General features: G+C 38.8%; 1 protein-coding gene across 3 annotated transcripts in view; it reads left to right on the forward strand.

The window, feature by feature from the left end:
* Positions 1 to 22,500, forward strand: part of LOC106868904 (zinc finger CCCH-type with G patch domain-containing protein) — a 273,920-nt gene that overhangs the window by 234,190 nt on the left and 17,230 nt on the right. For 2 of the 3 annotated variants that reach the window (XM_089349318.1, XM_052966289.2), the window contains one exon: positions 17,976 to 18,106. In XM_089349318.1, coding sequence (XP_089205444.1) covers positions 17,976 to 18,106 — 131 coding nt within the window. Of the gene's footprint in view, positions 1 to 9,494; positions 9,693 to 17,975; positions 18,107 to 22,500 lie in introns of all 3 variants that reach the window. The other variant, XM_089349317.1, reaches the window with a different exon arrangement.

Here is a 22,500-nt window from a genome sequence, read left to right on the forward strand (position 1 = left end):
GGTTCAATGTCATCTGATGTGGGAATATAGACCTGTTCGGGATTTGTAGATCTTGTTGCAAATGTCACAGTGGTGGTCAGCATTGTCGGAGGGCAGATTGGACCTGGCTCTATGCTAGATACTGATCCTAACTGCCTCAATGCTGGAAATAGCTTGGTAGTATGAGCTTCTCCACTGGACTCTTTTCAGTGCTACTAACTCTCAGGTCTTCAGATTTATCCAACAGACTTTGAAGCAAGTCTTTAGTGTGTTCTTATAATGCAGGCAGTAGGTGACCTGGGTGCCTGGCACTGGATCTAAGCTGACCACAGAAGGAGTGTCTTCCATGTGTACCATACGGCTAACCCACCTCACCGTGCTTTAATGCGAAAATTCTCTATGCCTAGAAAGTCACATCTTGCATGAACAATTGTGTTGCAAACTTTGTTCTACTTGATGTTGCAAATTGAAAGAGGGCAGTGAAAATGGAACAAGTCTAACTATTTAATATGGCACCATAGAGTGTTCATGTTTCACAGACATATAGGAGAGAGGTAAGCACTACCACCTGGTACATTTTTATCTTTGTGGCCAGGTAGATGCCATGATCCCTCTGCAAAATGTGCTGGAGTCTACTGAAAGCTGAGCATGTTTTAGACAATCATTTGATGATCTTTTCATCAAGTTGGGTACTGTTTGACTGGATGCTTTCCAGGTTGCAGAATTTGATACAGCATTTAGAGGGATATTGTTTACTATGACAATGGGATCCTGTTTTGGCTATCCAAATGCTCACTGGTACAAACCTTAGTCTTTCTCAACCAGAAGCCAGTTATATGAGACAGCCTCTGAAATAATTGGCTTTGCCAAGTGCAGACATGAGGACTAGTTTGGTGAGAACAATCAGGACATTGCAAAGCTTATTGACATGATGCTGGAACACATTTCTGCCAAGTCATCAGCAAAAACTAAGGTCAGGTACCGTCAGGCAAAACATGCCCTGCAGACCAGACTGAGAGTCATGAAGAACCAGTGGCTAGAAAACAAAGCTGCTGAACTACAGGCAGCTACTGACAGACATGACATGAAGAACTTCTTTGAGGGTCTCAAGGCAGGGACCCAGTTTCTTACAGAGAAGAATGATATCCTCTCTTGGTGGGTAGAGCACTTCAGCATGGTTGTAAACCAACAGTAAACATCATTGATTCCCTCCCACAACATATCTTAGATCAGCTTGACTTAGAAGCATTCCTGTCAGAAGTGATGAGAGCCATAAAGCAGCTGTTCTATGGGAAATCACCAGGCTCTGGCAGCCTGTCAGGTGAAGTCTACAAGCATGGCAGGACCCACTTTGTTACAAAAACTCACTAAGCTTTTTCAAGGTGTTGTCCCACAGGACTATGAAGACATTTCTACAGTACATCTATACAAACAAAAAGGTTACAAGTTCTGCTGTGATGACCATCATGGCATATCACCTCTTTCTGTTGCCAGTAAAATACTCACCAGAGTCACGCTCAACAGGATCATTCTTCACCTAATAAACACTGTGCACCCTGAACTACAATGCAGTTTCCATGATGGTCAAGGAACAATTGCTATGATATTTGCATCACATCAGGTCTAGGAGAAAATTAGAGAGCAGAACTAGGACTGTATATGGTCTTCGTTGATTTAATAAAAGCCTTTGATATGGTAAACCAAACCAAAGGTTTAAGTTTGGGTGCCCCCCAAAAGATAGTGTAATAAGATCATTTCACAATAGTGTGATGGCCTCCATGATGGAAGATGATTCAGCTTCTGATACATTCCTTGAAAAGAATGGAACCAAGTAGGCCTGTATAAATGCCCCTGTCTTGTTTACTTTCTTTTTATCAGACATGCTGTAAGTGGAATTCAGAGATGCTGTCAAAGGTGTGCACATTCAGTTTAGGGTAGATAGCAGCATTTTCAATCCACAATGCCTCAGAGCTAGAACCAAATTCAGGGAACAATTTCTGAGAGAGATTCTAGTTGTAAATGGCTGTGCTTTGATAGCACTCTCTTTCTACAGAACTTCTAAGCATAGACAGACATCAGTAAAAGAATAACATATTTGCTATTTATTTGTGTATGCTTGAGTCAATAGATTGCCAGACAAAATACCTTTTGAGATTTGATTATGTGTCTTTATGTTCTGAATTCAACCCTCAGTATTTATTTTATCAACCTCAGAATGAAAAGTATATAAACCAAGGTGGGAATTGAACTTGTAATATAAGAGACATAATCAAAAGTAAATAAACCTAGGTGGGATTTGAACTCGTAACATAAAGGAACTAAGTATTTTGTCTAGCAATCTACTGACTCTGCGACACACACACACACACACACTCCCTTTCTCTGCTTGTCTGTTTGTCTGTCTGTCTGAATGAATAGCGAAACAAAACAATAACATGTCATGAAAAAATTGTTAGCTGATCTTTCTCTTTTACCAACCTTTGCTAATGGCAGTAGTTTCCATCTACAATTTCAACAAAATACAATACTTTCATCTGGCCAACGCCTGTTTCTTCCACTTCCCCTTACTGACCATATAAACTGTTGGAGGGTGGATAGAAGAGATTTGTGGAGATGGTGGAGTAATTGCAGTGATGCCAAACTGTTTTTCTTTTTGAGAAGGGTTGAATTTTAAGAGTCTGATTTCAGGTAAAATCAAAGCAAAAATAAGTATAGATCCCTCCTTAATCCTCCTACTCATAAAGATATTCTTACCCACATCTCGTCCAATTTCATAACACACCCATTTAGTTGTCACAATGTCTACTAGGATTAGCTGTCAGCATTTTGACTGAAATAGCAGGGGTTTGTTTTCCATATCTGGTTCTGTGCTTGGCTATCCACTTTTGACACTGTTGTACTCTCTCCTGTTGTCATTTGTGTGTAATTGTACACTTTATTATATTGTACATGCTGTACCCATGGAAATTCTGTGGTTATTTTGTGAACCATGAAATGAATAATGTTTTCTGGTATTGGATTGTTTGAAGTCATTGAGTTTAAAGATGGTGTAAAGTCTACATATGTAGTACTAAAGGTGCAGTCTGAAGAGAAAAATATCTCTGAAAGCTATATTCCTTGTTATGCACTTGTCACAAGTTTTATCTCTTATCTATCATTTTTGTCTTTATGTATCTCAATCTGGAATACATTGAACTACATACAGCTATCTTTGATTAAAAGTATTGAGCAAAACTATAAAACAAAACCAAATCAATCTTTCCTCTTTTTCTTAAATCACCTTTGTTTTCCCTTTCCAGAATATTAATGTTCTGCTTTTCCATCATGGTTCCTTGATCTGCTTTTGTGTAATTTGTTTCAAACCTAACTCTTTAGCAATGTAGACATGTACAGCACTGATGAGATTGTTGGTTTCTGTGATAGTTCTAGTTGACACCTTGTCTAGAATGTTGTTTACATTGTTAGTTATTTCTTGTAACTGACGTTGATTCACTGTTTGAAAATATTTTGGATTACTGCTTCCTGATTTAGAGATCTTCAATATATTAATAATCATCTGTCTATCTTTTTCTGATATGTCCTTCAGTTCATTGATGTTAACATCACCTCCTGCATCTTCTTGAGTATTCAGTTCGCCTCACCCTGTTGGATTCCACCATTTTTCATACTCTCATCTCCAATTTAATTTTCAAGATCCTGATCTTCTATATCTTCCACACCCTCCTGGCTTATCTTTCTCCTTTATCATCTCCATCTTCATCTCAGATAGCCATCTGTTTTTGCTTATTGCTTTTGCCTGATTACAAATCCTTTGTTCAGTTGATTCAAAGAGCCCTGTCTCCTGCCATACTCATAACATCCTTTGTCTATGTCCCCTAATTTCGACACCATTTTCATTTACAGGTTTGCTTCTAAAATAACACTTCACTTCATTCTAGCAATATTATGATGATGACCAAGCCTGTGTTGTTCACCCACAGTACACCTTCTAGATGAGGCACCTTCACTAGAGGCTCCAGCGCCATTCATGTCTTTGTGTAAACAAATGTTTTGATTCTTTACACTCACTGAGGTTGGTCATTTTAAGGTTCCACCATGACCGGTGTTTTTCTTCTTTGAGACACCATATCTAGAAGGTGGCATAAATGACTTTAAGGGGCCCTCAAACCTTACAATTGAAGTGAACTATCCTGTGCGGGTCACCAATTCAATATTTTATACTCTGCAGCTACAGATTTTATAAAGTTTTTAGATTGTCATTGATTCTTCTGAGTTCCTCAGACCTTTATTGGGTTTGGAACCTGCTGTAGCCCTACAGCTTACCAGTTTCAGTCAAACATCTAACCCATGCCAGTATGGAAAGCAGATGCTAGATGATGATGAGGGTGTTCAAAGATCATCCTCCTCACCAAGCAAGCTTCATGGAGTTGCCAGTTTAGTCACTGACAACTTAACCAAATGACAGATTGTACTAGGCTACATGTTACCAGTTGCACTCAAGCAACCTGGCATTAATAGTAATAATAATAATAATAATAATAATAATAATAATAATAACAACAACGATAATAATAACAACAACAACAACAACAACAACTATATACCACCGGGCAGTGGCTCTCATGGCTTCTGATCTTAACTGATTGGAAGTGTTATGTACATGTTTTGTCTTGGTATATATTCTGCTCAATACCACAGATTTGCTTGTCAGTTGCTTGACCTTAACCAGTTGAGCATGTCCCTTATTGGCTGACAATATGTGCATCTCTGATCATGAGCAGGAGTAGTGGGGGAGCATCATAGCCATGTGATAAGATGAATTCTTTGGAGTTTGAATAATTCACCTCTGGAAACATGGGTATTTTGTTCATCATCCTTAAACAAACCTTATTCAGGGATCTTTTGAACAGGATGGGCTACTTGACATGAAGAAAATGCTAACTGGGCCCCACCTGCATGGTCATGTGCTGTTTATTTTAATATGTGGTTACCATGTTGCACATGTATGGTTGTGATGCATGTGCCTTGTGTACCCTTATCAGACAGGTAGTCATGATGGGTATCTTGGGCTTCATATATTTGTACCCCAGTGTCACTTTGATGGCATGCATTACTCTCTCACCCAATAATAATTACTATGATTATTATTGATGATTTCACTGAGGTTCATTTGCATCCCTTGTAGGATTTATGTGGGTAGCAGGTTACTACCTGTAACTTAAGCATCCTCTAACTTTTAGTAATCTTTCAAGTGCTTAAAACCCTCCTGATACTCTTTACTGTCCCTAAGAGGCAAGCTTTCTGTAGCAGGTCTACAGGACACTCTATTCCAATCTCCTTCAACCATTTGTCTATAACTTTACTTACAGTTCACAATGCACTAATGATTACAACCACAACCTTTACAGTTTTCATACTTCAAATTCTTGTAATTTAAGATTTTAAGGAATTGTATTTTTTGTTTCGGTTTTTCATCCTCTTTCTTTGCATTCTTGGAATCAAATGGGCAGGATAGATCAATTAGTAAGCAACTTCACAAAACTGATCATGCAAAGGTTTCTCTTCAATTTGTTTTACGTGCTCTCTTTGAATTTCATTCTTGTCCTTTTCTCCTATTCCATACTTGATCACCTGTTCCTTATTCACTGTCTTTAGTGATTTCTCTGTGCTGTTTTGTAAATATTCTTGTAGGCTTTTGCTTTCCATCTGTACACACAGCAATGATCTCTCTTCAAATACAACTAGTTTTCGGATGGTTGGTTCCATACATTATCAACAGCTTTCTAGTTTTTCTATCAAGTTTCTGTATGTCGTTTTTGGTCCAACTACAATTCCAATTCCATATCTGATTACTGATACTGCTCTTGCATTTATTCCTTCAATAACATTTTTTTAATTCAACTTTGACTGTAATATTTTTCTCACTCTCCTTGTATACACCCTACTTGTAATTTTTTTTATCTGTTCATTTTTTATTTCATTTGCTTCCAGTATTCCCAAATACTTATACCACAGTCCTTTCATGCAACTGTGTAAAATTCTTGAGCCAACAACCTTGTACTCCATCTGGACCAGGTCCTTCCCAATTTGCTATTTTTTTAAACTTCAGTTTCACTGAATCAAGATAAATTCTGATGTTCTTTTGTCTTGGCACAGTTGCAAGCTGTCTCTCCACCTGTGTTAGCCACTCTTCACTTTATGTCTCACTGATTTGTTCCAAAGTTCTTCCCAAAATACTTTACTTTCTTCTGCATCAGGAATTAGTTCCTGATGCCGTTACCCATCTATTTCCTCAAAAAGATACTTTCTATTTGATTGATACAGTCTATTCTGTTGAAAACCTTTGTATCTAGCATCAATTCTTTTCAGTTTGGCTTTTAACACTGTCACTCTTTGTGACAATTCTTCATATACTGTTTACTTATCCCTCTCTTCTAGCCTGTACTCTCCATTCAAATTTCTGATTACTACTTCATTCTTGAGCTCTCCTCTCGTAATCCTATTCAATTGCTCTTGTTCTTTCTAACTTTATTCATATTCCTTTCCTCCGGTTTGGTTCTTTCTTTTCATTTCCTTTCATTTCTTCAGTTTTCCACTTGTGTCCTAATATGTCAGCTATAACATTAGCAGCAGCTATGATCAGCTGGTTTGTTTCACTCATGTTTTCTGTTGTAACCATGCTCAAAATGCCATTTACTTTACCTGTGGCTCTCCTTACTTTTCCTCTGTCCATATATCTTACATTTGGTGGTACTTCATTGTTCCCAGCACACATTTTACTTTGCAATATTTCTAGAATCTCCTTCTCTTCATCATTCAAGTCTTGTGCAGCATTTACTGTCACTTGTTCAACTAGATCATGCTTACTATGTACTTCATCAGTAATCTCAGGCACACATTGATTTCCTTCTTTTTCCTTCTTTTCATCTCTTACTCCTTCATTACCACTTTCTACTGCTGCTGTTTCACTTCTCCTGGTTCTTTCTTTTATTCTTCTCCAAATTTCTTCAACTTCTAATCTTGTATTCCAGTTGTTCATGTGAATTGCCCTTGCCTGGTCTATCAATTGCTGGGTGGATGCTTCAGAAACTCCTTTTTCATCCCATATTCTTTTCATTCATTTCATGAAACCTTTTTTATTTGGCTCACTTCTCAGCCAACATTCAATTACAATCTTGTTTACTTCGTCCTCCCATTTCAATTTTTGCCTTTTGAACTTCTGATTGTGATTCTGGTCCTGATCAATGGCTTGATAATGACCAGCTGGAACTTGATCAGACACTCTTTGCCTGCTGTGCATGACACCTTCACTGTTGACAGTTCTGGATCTGTTAGTGCAGTTGTCATTATTATTTGATTTTGACATCACTTATTTAAAGGTAATATTTGTGCAGTCACCAGTATTTTTATGCAATCACCAGTATTTTTATTATCACACCATCACAAGGTGGGTTGCTGACCAAAGCTCAGTGAGTCCCTACCAACCTTTGTATACACTGTTATCAATTCCAACCTCATTCATGCCATTGTTTAATACATTTATGTTTGACATTTTTACTCATGAGGATTCTGGTAATGAGGTGATACCACCACTGGTGTTTTTATTGAGACATCATCTCTAGAGAGGTTGCCAACCAAGGCTAAAGGGGCACCCTTACCCCATGAGACAGACTTAACCCCACCAGGCACCAACCTGGTATTTCTTGGGGTGGGCTTACAGACACTACACCATGCTCAACGGTGACCTGAAGATAGTTGTAGTTAAGGGTAACCTTATTCTTCCTCTGTTGAGATGTTACAACAGGATGCAGTTTCATGCCATACCCAGGACGTATTATTATTTGTATTAATATTATTTGCTAGTCTTGTTACAGTCAGTGATGGTGGTGGTCTCCCTGTTATAAATTGTATTGCTCCTTTTGACATTGTTATTTTCATTGTTTTGGCTACTTCTGCTATTTCCTGTAGCCACAGTGGCTTTGTTGTCATTGTTCTTCTTTCTGTGATTGTTGTTGCTGCTGTTGTTGTTTTTTTTTTTGTCCTTGTTGTGACTGTGCTGTGTAGTCATGGTGATGTAGCTGTTGTCGTTATTGTTTAGAGTACTTTCTATAGCCAGAGAAAATGGACTGGCAGTGTTCAGCTTTCTAGTTTTGCTGCTGTTATCTATATGGGGATTATTATTATTATTGAGTGAAAGAATATCTTTTACCATTACTGGGCAACCAAAGATGATTTGTCAATACCTTTTTCATAGGTTCTATATATCTTATACATTTTGTCTATGTCATTTTTGATGGTGCTAAGACTTTGATTTTGAGTGGCAATATTAATACAGTTGTTGTTGTTTCTAACATAGTTGCAAAGTCTGAGAAAAATTTGATGTGCAGGGTTAATCATAGCTTTTGACTGGTACTTTATTTTATTCACACTGGAAGAATGAAAGACAGCTGGATTTGAACTCCAGACATACAATTTTATTTTGGCACTTTACATTCTGTGTTCAAATCCTACCAAAGTCAGTTTTGCCTTTCATCCCTCCAGAGTCAACAAAATAAAGTATCAGTCAAGTACTGGGGTTGATAAACTTGTCTAATCCACTCCCTCAAACTTTCAAGCCTTATGCTTGAATTAGAAACAGTTATTATTTAGCACCTCTCCTTCAATGGACACTAAACTCGACTTGCGAAGACCTGTTGGGGCAAGTGAAATCGAAATCGTGATTGAACCAAATTCGATGACTGGCACCTGTGCCAGTGGAGCACTAATAGCACCATCTGAGTGGGATCATTGCCTGAGCAGCTGTCTGGCTTCTGTGCCAGTGGCGCGTAAATAGCACCATTTGAGTGTGATCATTACCAGCATCGCCTTACTGGCACTTGTGCCGGTGACACGTGAAAAAGCATTCGAGCGAGGCCATTGCCAGTACTGCTGGACTGACTCCTGTGCAGGTGGCATGTAAAAAACACCATTTGAGTGTGGCCATTGCCAGTACCGTGTGACTGGCCCTCGTGTACTGATGGCACATAAAAGCACCCACTACACTCTCAAAGTGGTTGGCGTTAGAAAGGGCATCCAGCTGTAGAAATTCTGCCAGATCAGATTGGAGCCTGGTGCAGCCATCTGGTTTACCAGACCTCAGTCAAATCGTCCAACCCATGCTAGCATGGAAGGCGGATGTTAAACGATGATGATGATGATGATGTGGCTAGCTGGCAAAATTGTTAGAGTGTGGGGAAAAAAATACCTTGTAATATTTGTTCTGGCTCTTTACATTGCCTTTCATCTTTCCAGGGTCGGTGAAATAAAGTACCAGTGAGGGGTCATGTAATTGACTAACCTCCTCCAAATTTCAAGCCTTGTGCCAAAATTAACAATCATGGATAAGGAAGTAATAGAGATGATTAAGAAAATACCAGTCTGGAAAGCCCCTGGACCAGATGGTGTCCAGGGTTTCTGGCTGAAGAATCTCCCAAATATACAGTTATATACTATCATTTTTTTTATTGACTACATAGAAAATGGAACACCAAGATGGATGACAAAAGGAAGCAGAGTGCTGATACAGAAGGACAAAGAAAAGAGAGGGGAAGTCAGCAATTATAGACCTGTTATTTGCTTACCATTACTCTGGAAACTATCAACTGGCCTCATAGCAGATGAAGTATATAATTTTCTGGAAAAGGAGAATCTATTTCCAGAGGAACAAAAAGGATGTAAGATGAAATCAAGGAGAAACTGCTAATCTGCTATATATAGCTAGTAGAATATCAAATGGGGTGTGAGAGTAAAGAAGAAGAATTTAGCTGTTGGATGGATAGATTACAGAAAGGCTTATGGCAATGAGAAGATAAACAACTTTTTGGAGAAAGCAATGAGAGTATGGGAAGTGAAACTGACATGTGCAAATGAATTGATAGGTAACATGAAAATATGCAGGGGCATTTTTCAAGGAGACTCACTCTCCCTGTTAATATTCATCATTGTACTAATTTATATATATATATCTATACTAAGAAAATCCAAGCCTGCCTATGAGTTTACCAAATCCAAAATGAGAATAAATCACCTACTTTATGTGGATGACTTCAAGTTGTATACAAAAAAATGAAGCAGATCTAGACTATCTGATCCAAACAGTAAAAGTATTCGGCAAAGATGTTGGAATGTAGTTTGGAGTAAATATAAGGGTTGGCTGAAACATTCAATGGCTAACCAAGATACTGTTATGGAATGTGACTAAATGTGACTCCCTTGCAGTTCACACACTTTTCTCATTGATATCATTGACAGCAGATATGACATCATCAACACTACAATACTGGTTCCGAGCCAAATGTTTTTTCATGTTGAAGAACAAATGATAGTCAGATGGAGCCAAATCAAGAGAATAGGGAGGGTGATCAACCAGTTCGAAGCCACAGTCACACACAAGAGCCATTGAAAGCAAGGATTTGTATGCTGGAGCATTGTCCTGATGAAACAAGGCTCCTCTCTGGGCATTTGGTCTTGATAGCCTTTTTTAATTGCCTCAGCAAGTTGGCATCTCTTTTGAAGATAGTCAGTAAACACAATGCCTTTTCCATAATGAAAAAACTGAGGCCACCACCTTCCCTGCAGATGAAATGACCTTCGCCTTCTTTGGAGCAGTGTGAAAAGTGGTGTTTTCACTGCATGCATTGTCTCTGTCTCTGCTCAAAGTAATGAAACCAACACTCATCCTGGGTTACATTCAAAGAAGCTAGCTAGATCTGCTTCAAACAGTGTCAGATTTTCCCATGATGTGATCAGCCTGGTGCACATTTGACTAGGTGTCAGATGTTGCACCCACCGAGTAGAAACCTTCATCATGTCAAGCTCATTGTGCAGAATATTCTCAACTCGCTCACAGGATATGTTAATAGCATTGCCTATTTGATTTATAGTCAATCACTTGTCATTCATTACCATGTGGTGAACATGATCAATATTTTCCTCAGTGGTGGTAGGTGCATGACATCCAGACCTTTGGTCATCTTCAAGACTCTCCCTTCCTCTCCTAAATTCAGTTGCCCACTTTTGCACTGTTGATAAAGTTGAAGTGTTATTCCCTAATGTAGTAATCATGTCAGTATGAATGCCTTTGGTGGGGCTAAACCCTTTTCTTGCAGGTACTTGATAACACCACGATGCTAAATTTTGTCCACTTTCAAGAGAAGTCACTACTAGTTACTTTTGAAGGCTTCTTTGATCAGTGAAATGTCAGTCTACCTGGAAAGAAACAATGCAGTTATTAATAAGAGGTGTTGAAATTAATTCAAGCAAGATTTCACTGCTCTAGCATCACTCCTTCATAGTCAGCCCATCCTTGTAAAATGCACAGTAGTAATTATGAGGAGAGGCCGGGAGGTAGGTTCAGTGTCTTGAGATCAGCCTTCAGTATTTCACTGTGTCGCATTAAATTCCCAGCTTGACTTATCTTTCAGGGTTTTATAAAATAGGTACCAACCAGTCAAGTATTGCTTTTTGCTTATCTTAAAAACTATTATTAAATAAGTCAATAAAGGTGCCTTTACAAAGATGCTTGATCTACAAGTTAAATCTCTCTCAAATTAACCCTACTATTTTTAAGAAATGAAAAGAGTTAGTAACCAGTCTGGTCTCTAATATAAAAGGGAGAATTAATCACAGCTGGAGTGCCTTTGATCATTGATCTGTTCAGTCAAAGCTGTTTTGAGGATTAAATAGCAACAACAGTAATCATTATTAAATCTTTGCTGGAGACTGTCATTGGGTGTTCTAAAGTCATATTCTTGAACTGTCACTTTCTCCACCACCATCATGTTGTTGTTGTCGTCATTATCACCCTTCTCTTAGCATCTGATGTTCTTTGCTTGCTAGGGTCAGACTGGTCTATCATACACCATATTGCTACTTTTCTTGGTCATTTAACTGTAGTTAAGCCTTTTTTTTTTGTTTTAAATGTAACATCAAGACATTGCAAGTTAGAGCTGTTAACTATCTTAACCAAGCAGTTATACAATCTTATAGTGTGTAAAATATCTAAATTTCCTAAAACTGTTGGCTTGAGAAATTAAATGATAATGATGATGTTGGATCTGTATATCTATGCATTTTGATGGTGGTCAAAGTGTGTATGTGCATGTGTTCTTTTGTATCATATATTCATTTGTATGTCACTGTGTGTGTGTGTGTGTGTGTGTGTGTGTGAGAGAGAGAGAGAGAGAGAGAGAGAGCGACACAGAGAGAGAGGCTGTATCTATGCACACATTTCAAAAACATGATTTAGCAACAGCCTATATTGTCATTATTTTCTGAAACATCCATTAATTGATGAAATATATGTGTCTCTCCACCCATGAATGTATATGTGCCTATTTTACACTTCAAAAGGTTGTCTACTACCTAAATTATATCTAGCTTAAGTCACAAGCACATATTCACACACTCATGCATAAATACATACGCTCATACATATATTTAGGGATATCCTTACCAAGAAATTTGATGATAGGAAGGAGGAGCTACAGTCCTGTGACATAGAAGGCAGCTGGGATTTCCTGCGAGACAGCTTGCTGGGTGCCACAGACCAAATCTGTGGCTGGTGCAAAGTCATTTCCACACCTAGGGTAACATGGTGGTGGAACAAAACTGTAGACAGGGCCATTAGAGCAAAGAAACAAGCTTAGAATGCCTGGAAAAGTGAGGGTAGCAGGAGAATGTATCAGATAGCCAAAAGGGAAGCTAAGCGACAGGAATATATAGCCAAGGGAGTAGCAGAAAAGAAGTTTGCCAATGTTCAGCGATGTGAGGACCAGAGAACTGAAGTATTTCTGATTGCAAGACAGTTTGTGAGAGAAAACTGTGATGTCATAGAAGAGAAATGTGTCCGCATGGATGATGGTGCCCTTGCATTTAATGATTCTGCAAAGAAAAAGGCTTGGAGAAGCCATTATGAAAGACTGCTGAATGTGGAGAATGAATGGGAAGAGGAGAGTCTGCCAAAGGTTGAGCCAATTGAGGGACCAGCTATCCGAATCGACAGTACCCAGGTAGATCAAGCTATTAAGGATATGAAGACAGGGAAAGCGCCTGGGCCATCAAGAATCACTGCAGAGATGCTTAAAATATCAGGCAGTGTGGGTTATGGTCTTGTCACCCACATCATAAATCAGATAGTTTATGAAGGAGTCATACCCAATGACTGGTATAGCAGCATCATTGTCAAGTGCTACAAGGGGAAAGGTGATGCTTTAGATAGAAATAACTACAGAGGTATCAAATTATTAGATCAGGTGATGAAAGTTACAAAGAGGGTTATAGCCCAACTAGTTAGTTAGCCTAGATGAAATGAGTTCGGTTTTGTGCCAGGCAGAAGCACCACTGATGCTATATTTCTGGTAAGGCAACTGCAGGAGAAATACCTACCCAAAGACAAACCTTTGTACTTGGCTTTTGTTGACTTGAAGAAAGCTTTTGACAGGGTCCCTTGATCCCTTATCTGGTGGTCAATGCGGAAACTGGGGAAAGATGAGTGGCTGGTAAGAGCTGTACAAGCCCTGTACAAGGATGCTGTCAGTAAAGTGAGGGTTGGCAATGAGTATAGTGAAGAATTCCAAGTAGAAGTAGGGGTTCACCAAGGATCAGTCCTCAACCCCCTCTTATTCATTATAGTCCTCCAGGCAATAACAGAGGAATTCAAGACAGGCTGCACCTGGGAGCCCCTCTAATGCTGATGACCTTGCTCTAATAGCCGAGTCACTGCCAGAATTGGAGACAAAGTTTAGGGTGTGGAAGTAAGGTCTAGAATCGAAGGGCCTTAGGGTTAATCTAGCCAAAGCCAAAGTCTTAGTAAGTAAGAAGGCGGTCAAATCACAACCCCCTTCAGGTAGATGGCCCTGCTCGGTCTGTAGAAAAGGCGTGGGTAGAAACTCCATACGATGTACCCGGTGTGAGCTATGGACACATAAAAGGTGCAGCAATATCAAAGGAAGGTTAACTGGGAAAATAGCTTCTGTGTGTGGCAGATGCACTGGGGCAATAAACACTGGAGATTCCATCACATGCCAGGAGAAGAAACTAGAAGTAGTTGATAGCTTCTGCTACCTAGGCAACCAAGTCTGTAGTGGGAGTGGTTGCTCTGAGAGTATAGCAACTAGAGTAAGAATAGCCTGGGCAAAGTTCAGGGAGCTCCTACCTCTGTTGGCAACTAAGGGCCTCTCGCTCAGGGTGAAAGGTAGACTGTATGATGTATGTGTGTGAACTACTATGCTACACAGCAGTGAAACATGGGCCATGAATGCTGAAGACATGCATAGGCTTGAAAGAAATGAAGCTAGTGTGATCTGCTGGATGTGTAATGGCAGTGCGCATACACGACATAGTATAAGCGCCCTGAGAGAAAAGTTGAGTATAAGAAGCATCAAATGTGGTGTACAAGAGAGGTGACTGCGCTGGTATGGCCATGTGTTACGTATGAATGAAGACAACTATGTGAGGAAGTGCCACTCCCTAACTGTAGAAGGAACCTGTAGAAGAGGTAGACCCAGGAAGACATGGGATGAAGAGGTGAAGCATAACCTTCAAACATTGGGCCTCACAGAGGTAATGACAGGAGACCAGGACCTTTGGAGATATGCTGTGAAATCGCAGCCACGAATATCCAGCCCTGTTAAGAATACCCCTGATGCATTGGGTGATATGATATGCTTGAGAAGACCTGCTAGAGTCAAGTAAAACCAATATCATAGCTGGGGCCGGTGCCGCCTGATTGGCTCTCTTGCTGGTGGCACGTAAAAAGCACCATCTGAACATGGTCGATGTCAGGTCCACCTGACTGGCTCCCATGCCGGTGGCATGTAAAAACGCCAACCAATCGTGACCGATGCCAGTACTCCTTGACTGGCTCCTGTGCCGGTGGGACGTAAAAAGCACTATCAGAACGTGATCGTTGCCAGGCCTGCCTGACTGGTTCCTGTGCTGGTAGCACATAAAAAGCGCCCACTACACTCTCAGAGTGGTTGGCATTAGGAAGGGCATCCAGCTGTAGAAACTTTGTCAGATCAGATTGGAGCCCGGTGCAGCTGCTTGCTCTCAAGAACTCAGTCAAACCATCCAACCCATGCCAGCGGACGTTGATTGATGATGGTGATGATGATATAGCTACACCCACACACACACCCACACACACCCACACACTAAATATATTCAGTAACCTGGTTATCATATGAAATTTGTGTCTGTATACACTTACCACAGATTTTGCCTCAGTAACATTCTGTTGCTCTTAAATACAGGATATATTTTCTGTGTGTGTGGTGGTGGGGTACACTCACAGAAGGGTGTATATGGACACTATCTCACACTCTGGTAACATTCAACAAGAGTCAACCACATGATATCAGAGATACATTATTACATAGCATTAGTATATATATATATATATATATATATATATATATATATATATATATATATATGAATGTGTGTATGTGTCAGTACTGCTATCACATAGTTTATATAGGCTTCAAATTGCACCAGTAACATTCACCAAGAGTCCAACCCCATGATAGGAGAGAATCCATGTTGCATGACATTTTGATATTTCAGATTGGTCGACATATTGACTAATTCATTTGTTTGGGGTGGGACTGTGTGTGTGTGTGTGCTTATGTATGAGATTTACAACAATAAACCACATATAGTCATGGGTAAGATTGTGGAAAAAACAGTTTTTTAGAATAAAATAAATTAACAAGCTGTTAGGAGACATAATTCATGATTGACTTCATTGATGAAAAAATTATTTGAAAAACATTGATTATAAGGATGTAGAGAATTGCAGATGGCTTTGAACAAAGGGAGTGTGAGGAAACTAGCAATGGTCTGTATTGGCAAAAAAGAATTAACTTCTGACATTTTAGGGAGTTCTCTGGCTTCAAAATTTTTTTTTTCTCTGACCCTCAGTTATGGACATGGCTGTCAGGTTTAGACGTTGGCTTCATAGCCTTGTAGTTCTAGTTTCAATCTTTGTGCAACTGTCTTATTTCATAATTTCATATTGATCAATACTTTGTGAATGAAATTTGCTTGACATAAACTGAGCAGGAGCCTGGGGTGTGTGTGTGTGTGTGTGTGTGTGTGTGTGTGTGTGTGTGTGTGTGTGTGTTTCCCTGGTTATGTTTACATCAGTCTAAAACCCGTTTTGTTATTTATGTTGTGTCCCTTTATGACTAGGTGACTTGAAAATAGAAATCGATAAGTACCAGACTGAAATAAGTACTGGGCTCAGTATGATCAATCCTTGAAGGTGCTGCTCCAGTTTGGGCGCAATACATAGATTGAAGCCAGTAAAAATATAAAAAGAATAAGAAGAAGGTACAGCATTTGATTCCTGTACTCAGTGCTGTATTATATCTGTGGACCAGACACTTAGCTCTCTATAGCTTTATTCACTTGATTGATAGCAGATACCACAAAGCATAGGGTCACTGTAGGTACGTAACTGTAGTGTTGTACAGATTGATGTGTGTTGGTCTTGACTAGCCTCATGTTGGACCTCATCAAGCAATCTTTGATGAAAGGCATCCAGTCAATTTGTCAGTTATAGTGTGCCATTACATATTATTTAACATGTACTCCATTTTTAAGATGGTAGAGTGATATGAAATAGATATGGCTACCATAGGAAAAGGTGACTATATAGAGACACTTTTGTTTTTCATCTTGATTTTTGTTGTGTTCAACTGTCTAAGTGTATTGTGGTACTGTCTATGGTAACAACCATAGTCTCTAGTTCATTCAAAGAGGAACATAGAACTGGTTGAGAACGAAAGGCTTAATCTACAGCAAATTGGTAGATTCATTAAGAAAAGGACAAAATGCTTTGGAATGTTTATTTCAGCTCACTTGTCTTTGTGTTCAAATTTTATCAAGGTGTCAGCTTTGTCTTTCATCTTTTTGTAGGGTTAACAAAATAAAGTGCCTTTTTGTGATAGAAGATTGGTAGAATTGTTAGAGCATTGGATAAGGTACTTTACAACATTTGTCACCTTGTATTCTGAGTTCAGTATGTTGCAAGTATTTATGGCTGGTTTGACAATAACTTTGACCCTTCCTTTCACTTGTTTGGAAGCTTTGAAAATGGTAAAGAGTTGTGGGCAATACCATACCATCATCGACTAAACAGTTGAGAAAAATATTACAAACATGATTTTAATAGAAAAATGCAAGAGAGTGGAACAGCAGAATTAGCTTCACTGACTCCTGGTTATTGCACATGAAGAGATAGCAACAAGAAAAAACATCATCCTTTCTCTGCAGAGTGGTTGGTGTTAGGAAGGGCATCCAGCCATAAAATCTATGCCAAAACAGACACTGAAACATGGCGTAGACTCCTGCCTGGCCAGCTCTTGTTAAACTATCCAACCCATGTCAGCATGGAAGGAGGATGTTAAATGATGATGATGATAATAATAAATTTTATATGATATAATCTATATGTGTATGGAGTATGTGTAAGAAATATGGTGCTGTGTGGTAATGAAAAATAGGTTTTGTTGTGTAGGAGTTGTTGAGAAAGAAAAATTGGTCAAGTATAATCATTTGGATATGCAACATTAACTTGTATGAAAGGATCATTATAAGACAGCTGGGAAGGTAGCTAAAGATTAAAGGCATCTATCAATGCAGAAAGACACTACTACTGCACTGTTATGGACACACAGTGCACATGGAGAATGAATACTAAGAATGGGTAGTAAAAGGTACCTGCAACATATGATAATCAAAGAAGACACAGAAAGAAATAGTAAAATGAAATCTGGACATGGTAGATGTTATAGATACGATCATAGAGGTTCTTTGTAAGTGGTTATATTCTCCATGGCAGACTCATGTCAGCATAGAAAATTTATGATGTTTATATGTGTGTATAATATTCATATGATGTTCAAGTACTTCTCATGATTGCCTGTTATTCTGTTTTCTCTTTGGCACAGATCATGTTGGAAAACATTTCCAAAATGTTGGAAAGACAAAGAACAAGGTGAAAAGTACAAAGACTGAAAGCTGTAAAGAAATATCTCTTCAGGAGCTGAGTAAGAAGTCAGATCGTACTTTAAACATACAGGTAATTAGTATTTACAAGGTTTGGTTCATATTCTATACACCCAGCTGTATATATATATATATATGTATGTATGTATATATATATATATATATATATATATATATATATAGAACAATGAAGGAATAAGTGATATAGATATCCACTTTATACAGCTCAACCGAATAGCACTCTGATAGAGCTTCAGGAATATAAAATTAAGGAGGAGAGAAAACAAATTCAAAGATCGATGTATATATTCATTCAATCCATATTAACGAAATTCTCCATGGTATACAAAGTACATACATAGATGCATTCATCTATATGATATATAAAAAATTTATAAGAATTTATAAATACATATACACGAAAATTTATAAATAACTAAAAGTTCACAAACCTATAAAAATTCATAAATAGAAATACATAAAAATCTAAGTCCATAAATGTACTTGCGAAGTCTGAATGTTCGAATTTGAATCAATGAAGAGGATGATAAAGCGGATGTAAAATGATTCCTAAGGAATCTGGAGTGTGTATAAAGTCTATGTGTAAAGTCTTACAGCCGTTTCAAAAAGATATGGGTTGATATGGGCAAGCTAACTCCAACCATAGCAATGCTCTATATTTCTCTCATCAGAGTTAATAGAATCACAAGGTTAAAACTTTAAAAGAAATGGTAGGTTAAGTAATTTAATAAAAATCGAATGTTTGATTGGACCATTCTCTTCAGGCATATGATGTTAAAAGGCTAAAATGTATTGCAACACTATGTATAATGTAAAGTATATTACGACGCTATATATAATATAAAGTTTTAGAAGAGTCCATAATATGAAGCAAGGCTAAATTAGACTCCTATAGTTTAATTAGTTTTGAAAAATTTAAATGCTGAAAGATATTTGTGCCTACAGGTAATTATAACGTCAGATATCTTATTAAGTAAACTATATTTGTTGGCTCGGATTATGTGGATCACCTCCTTCGTGCATAAATCGCAATTCTTTGTGTGTGTATTATATGGTGTGGCTTCCCTTATCATAGACCAAGTCATACTGAATTCTTTGTTCATTTTTAATCTATTCATGTAGGTTGCTAGTGTAGTTGAGTTTTTTGTTTCGTGGTTAGTGAACGAGTTTATATGTGCCCTACATCTACTTTTAAAGTCAACAGTACTACCTATATAAATCTTTTTAGGTTCATTTTGGGTTGAGACTTCGACTTTATATACAGTATTTCTCCTTAAACAGAAGCTTTTAAGGGGACAAAATTCCCTATTACGACAATTACATGTTTTTATTTTGTCTCAGGGTTTAGTCTTACTATTTTTAATATCCAAGTACTTATTATTGTTCTTCATGTTAGGGTCAGCTAGGTTATCTCTATTGGTTTCATTATTTCTAAGTTTAAGTCTGTTATTTGCTGCGATGATAGATCCAAGATTGGGTGTGGTAGAAGAGGATAAATTAAGACACGATCTATTAAATATGGAATGGTATTTATGACCAGGTGGGAAGTTCCTATCGATAATGCTAAAAAATAATTTAGGGAGATTTCTTACATGGAGGGACAACCATACAATTTCCCGTTTCCTCCCAGAATAGTTCCTATTCTGCCCCGTATCGTTATTGCTATACTTGAAAAATCTATAGTGTCTTCTAAAGTGTTGTTGGTTTCTACATTCAGTGGGATTATTTATAGGATGTGAGTCAATGTTAGAAATCGTAATACTAGCTCCAATCCGTAATACTAGCTTCATTTTTTGCAAGCTTATGCATGTCCTCAGCAGTCACAGCCCATGTTTCACTACTGTGTAGCTTGGCAGTTCGCACACATGAATCATACAGTCTACCCCTCACTCTGAGGGAGAAGCCCTTTGTTACCAGCAGAGGTAGAAGCTCTCTGAACTTTGCTCAGGCTATACTTATTCTAGCACTTACGCTCTCAGAACATCCACCCCCACTACTGACTTGGTCACCTAGGTAACAGAAGCTATCAACTACTTGTAGTTTTCCCCCTGGCATGTGATGGAAGCTGCTTTCTGCACATTTCAGTGTTTATTGCCCCTGTGCATCTGCCACACACAAAAACTATCTTCCCAGTTAGCCTTCCTTTGATATTGCTGCACCTCTTATGTGTCCATAGCTTACACTGGGTACATTTTATGGAGTTTCTACCTACACCTTTTCTACAGATCAGTCAGGGATTTCTATCTGAAGGGATTTCTGATTTCTCTGCCTTCCTAATTACTAAGACTTTGGTTTTTGCTAGGTTGACTCTAAGGCCCTTCATTCCTAGACCTTGCTTCCACGTCTGAAACTTCTCCTCTAGTTCTGATAGTGACTCGTCTATTACAGCAAGGTCATCAGTATAGAGGAGCTTCCAGGAGCATCCTGTCTTAAATTCCTGTTATTGCTTGGAGGACTATGATGAACAAGAGAGGGCTGAGGACTGATCTATGGTGGATCCCTACCCAGAATTCTTCACTATACTCATTGCCAACTCACACCTTACTGACAGCATCCCTGTATATGGCTTGTACAGCTCTCACTAACCACTCATCTCTCCCTATTTTCCACATTGACCACCAGATAAGGAATCGGGGGACCCTGTCAAAGACATTCTCCATGTCAATGAAAACCAAATACGGAGGTTTATCTTTGACTAGGCATTTCTCCTGCAGCTGTCTTACCAGAAATATAGCATCAGTGGTGCTTCTCCCTGGCACAAACCCAGACTGCATCTCGTCTAAACTGACTCTCTCCCTAATTAGTTGGGCTATGACTCTCTCTGTGACTTTCATCACCTGATCCAACAACTTGATACCTCTGTAATTATTTGTATCTAATGCATCACCTTTACCTTTGTAGCAGTTCACTATGGTGCTGCTACACCAGTCACTGGGTATGACTCCTTCATGTATCACCTGATTGATTATACAGGTGACTAGACTATAGCCTATATTGCCAGATATTTTAAGCATCTCTGCGGTGATTCCTGATGGGCCAGGGGCTTTCCTGTCTTCATACCCTTAATTGCTGTATCTACCTGGGTATTCTCAATTCGGATAGCTGGTCCCTCTGTTGGGTCAACATTCGGCAGACTCTCTTTCTCCCATTCATTTTCTTCATTTAGCAACCTTTCACAGTGGCGTCTCCAAGTCTCTCTCTTTGCAGCCTCATTAAATGCAAGTGAGCCATCATCCATTTGCACTCATTTCTCTCCTATGACTTCATGATTCTCTCTCACACACTGTCTTGCAACACGAAACACATCAAAACTTTGATCCTCATGACGCAGAACATTGGCAAATGTTTTTTATCTGCTTCCCTTCTGGCTAAGTAAATCTGTGTCCTAGCTTCCCTTCTGGTGATCTGATACAGTTTCCTGCTACCACTGTTCTTCCAGTCCTTCCATGCCTGTTTCTTTTCCCTAATGTTCCTGAAAACTATATTGTTCCACCACCACGACGTTACCTTAGGTTGCGAGGGGACTTTGCACCATCCACAGATCTGGTTGGCAGCCCTCAACAGGTTGTCCCATAGGAACCTCCAGTTGTTTTCCACATTATGTGATGCTATATCCTCCTCTTTTTTGTCAAAAGCTTCGAGTAATATGTCTCTAAATCTCTGTCCATTCACAGGATCCTTAAGCTTCCAGTTTCTTTTTCATGCTGGTCTTCTTGGCATCCATTTAACCCTGACCCTGAAGTCACTAACTACTAACCTATGTTATGGGGGTGCATTCTTCACCTGGGAAGGTTTTGGCATTTATAAGTAGTCATGTTTCCCATTTCCTGGCGAGAATGTAGTCAATCCCACTAGTGTCTCCACCAGACTGGTAGGTGAACAGGTGACTGGCAGATTTCCTGAAGTTAGTATTACAGACCATAAGATCATTTGCATTGCAGAACTCCAGCAGCCTGATTGCCACCTCATTGAGGGAACCAAATCCATAGCCACCATGTACACCATGGAAGGTCCCTGCATGTTGTCCAGCATGCCCATTGAAGTCGCCAGCCACAAAGAGGAGGTCCCTGCTATTAATTAATGAGGTAGTCTGCAAGAAGGTGTCATAAAATCAGTCTTTCTGTTCATCTGGTAGCCCTGGCTGAGGGGCATAAGCCAAGATAATGGTTACTAATCCATGTTGCAGCACTAATCTAAGCTTAATTATTTTATCACAGACTCTGACTATATATATATATATATATATATATATATATATAAGGAAAATAAGACAAGGTAGAAAACGATAAAATAATTTTATCATGAAGAACATTTTAGTACCGGTTTCAGTCATTGTGACTTTTTCAACTTAGAGTAAAGTATGAAGAACAATTAAATTAAATGAAATGTTTTTTTAAAATTATTTCCATAGTTTTCCAAATGCAAGGGACATTTTCCATTTTTCTG

The sequence above is a fragment of the Octopus bimaculoides genome, chromosome 3, assembly GCF_046866305.1.
Source record: "Octopus bimaculoides isolate indiv1 chromosome 3, ASM4686630v1, whole genome shotgun sequence".
In the NCBI taxonomy this organism is placed as follows: domain Eukaryota; kingdom Metazoa; phylum Mollusca; class Cephalopoda; order Octopoda; family Octopodidae; genus Octopus; species Octopus bimaculoides.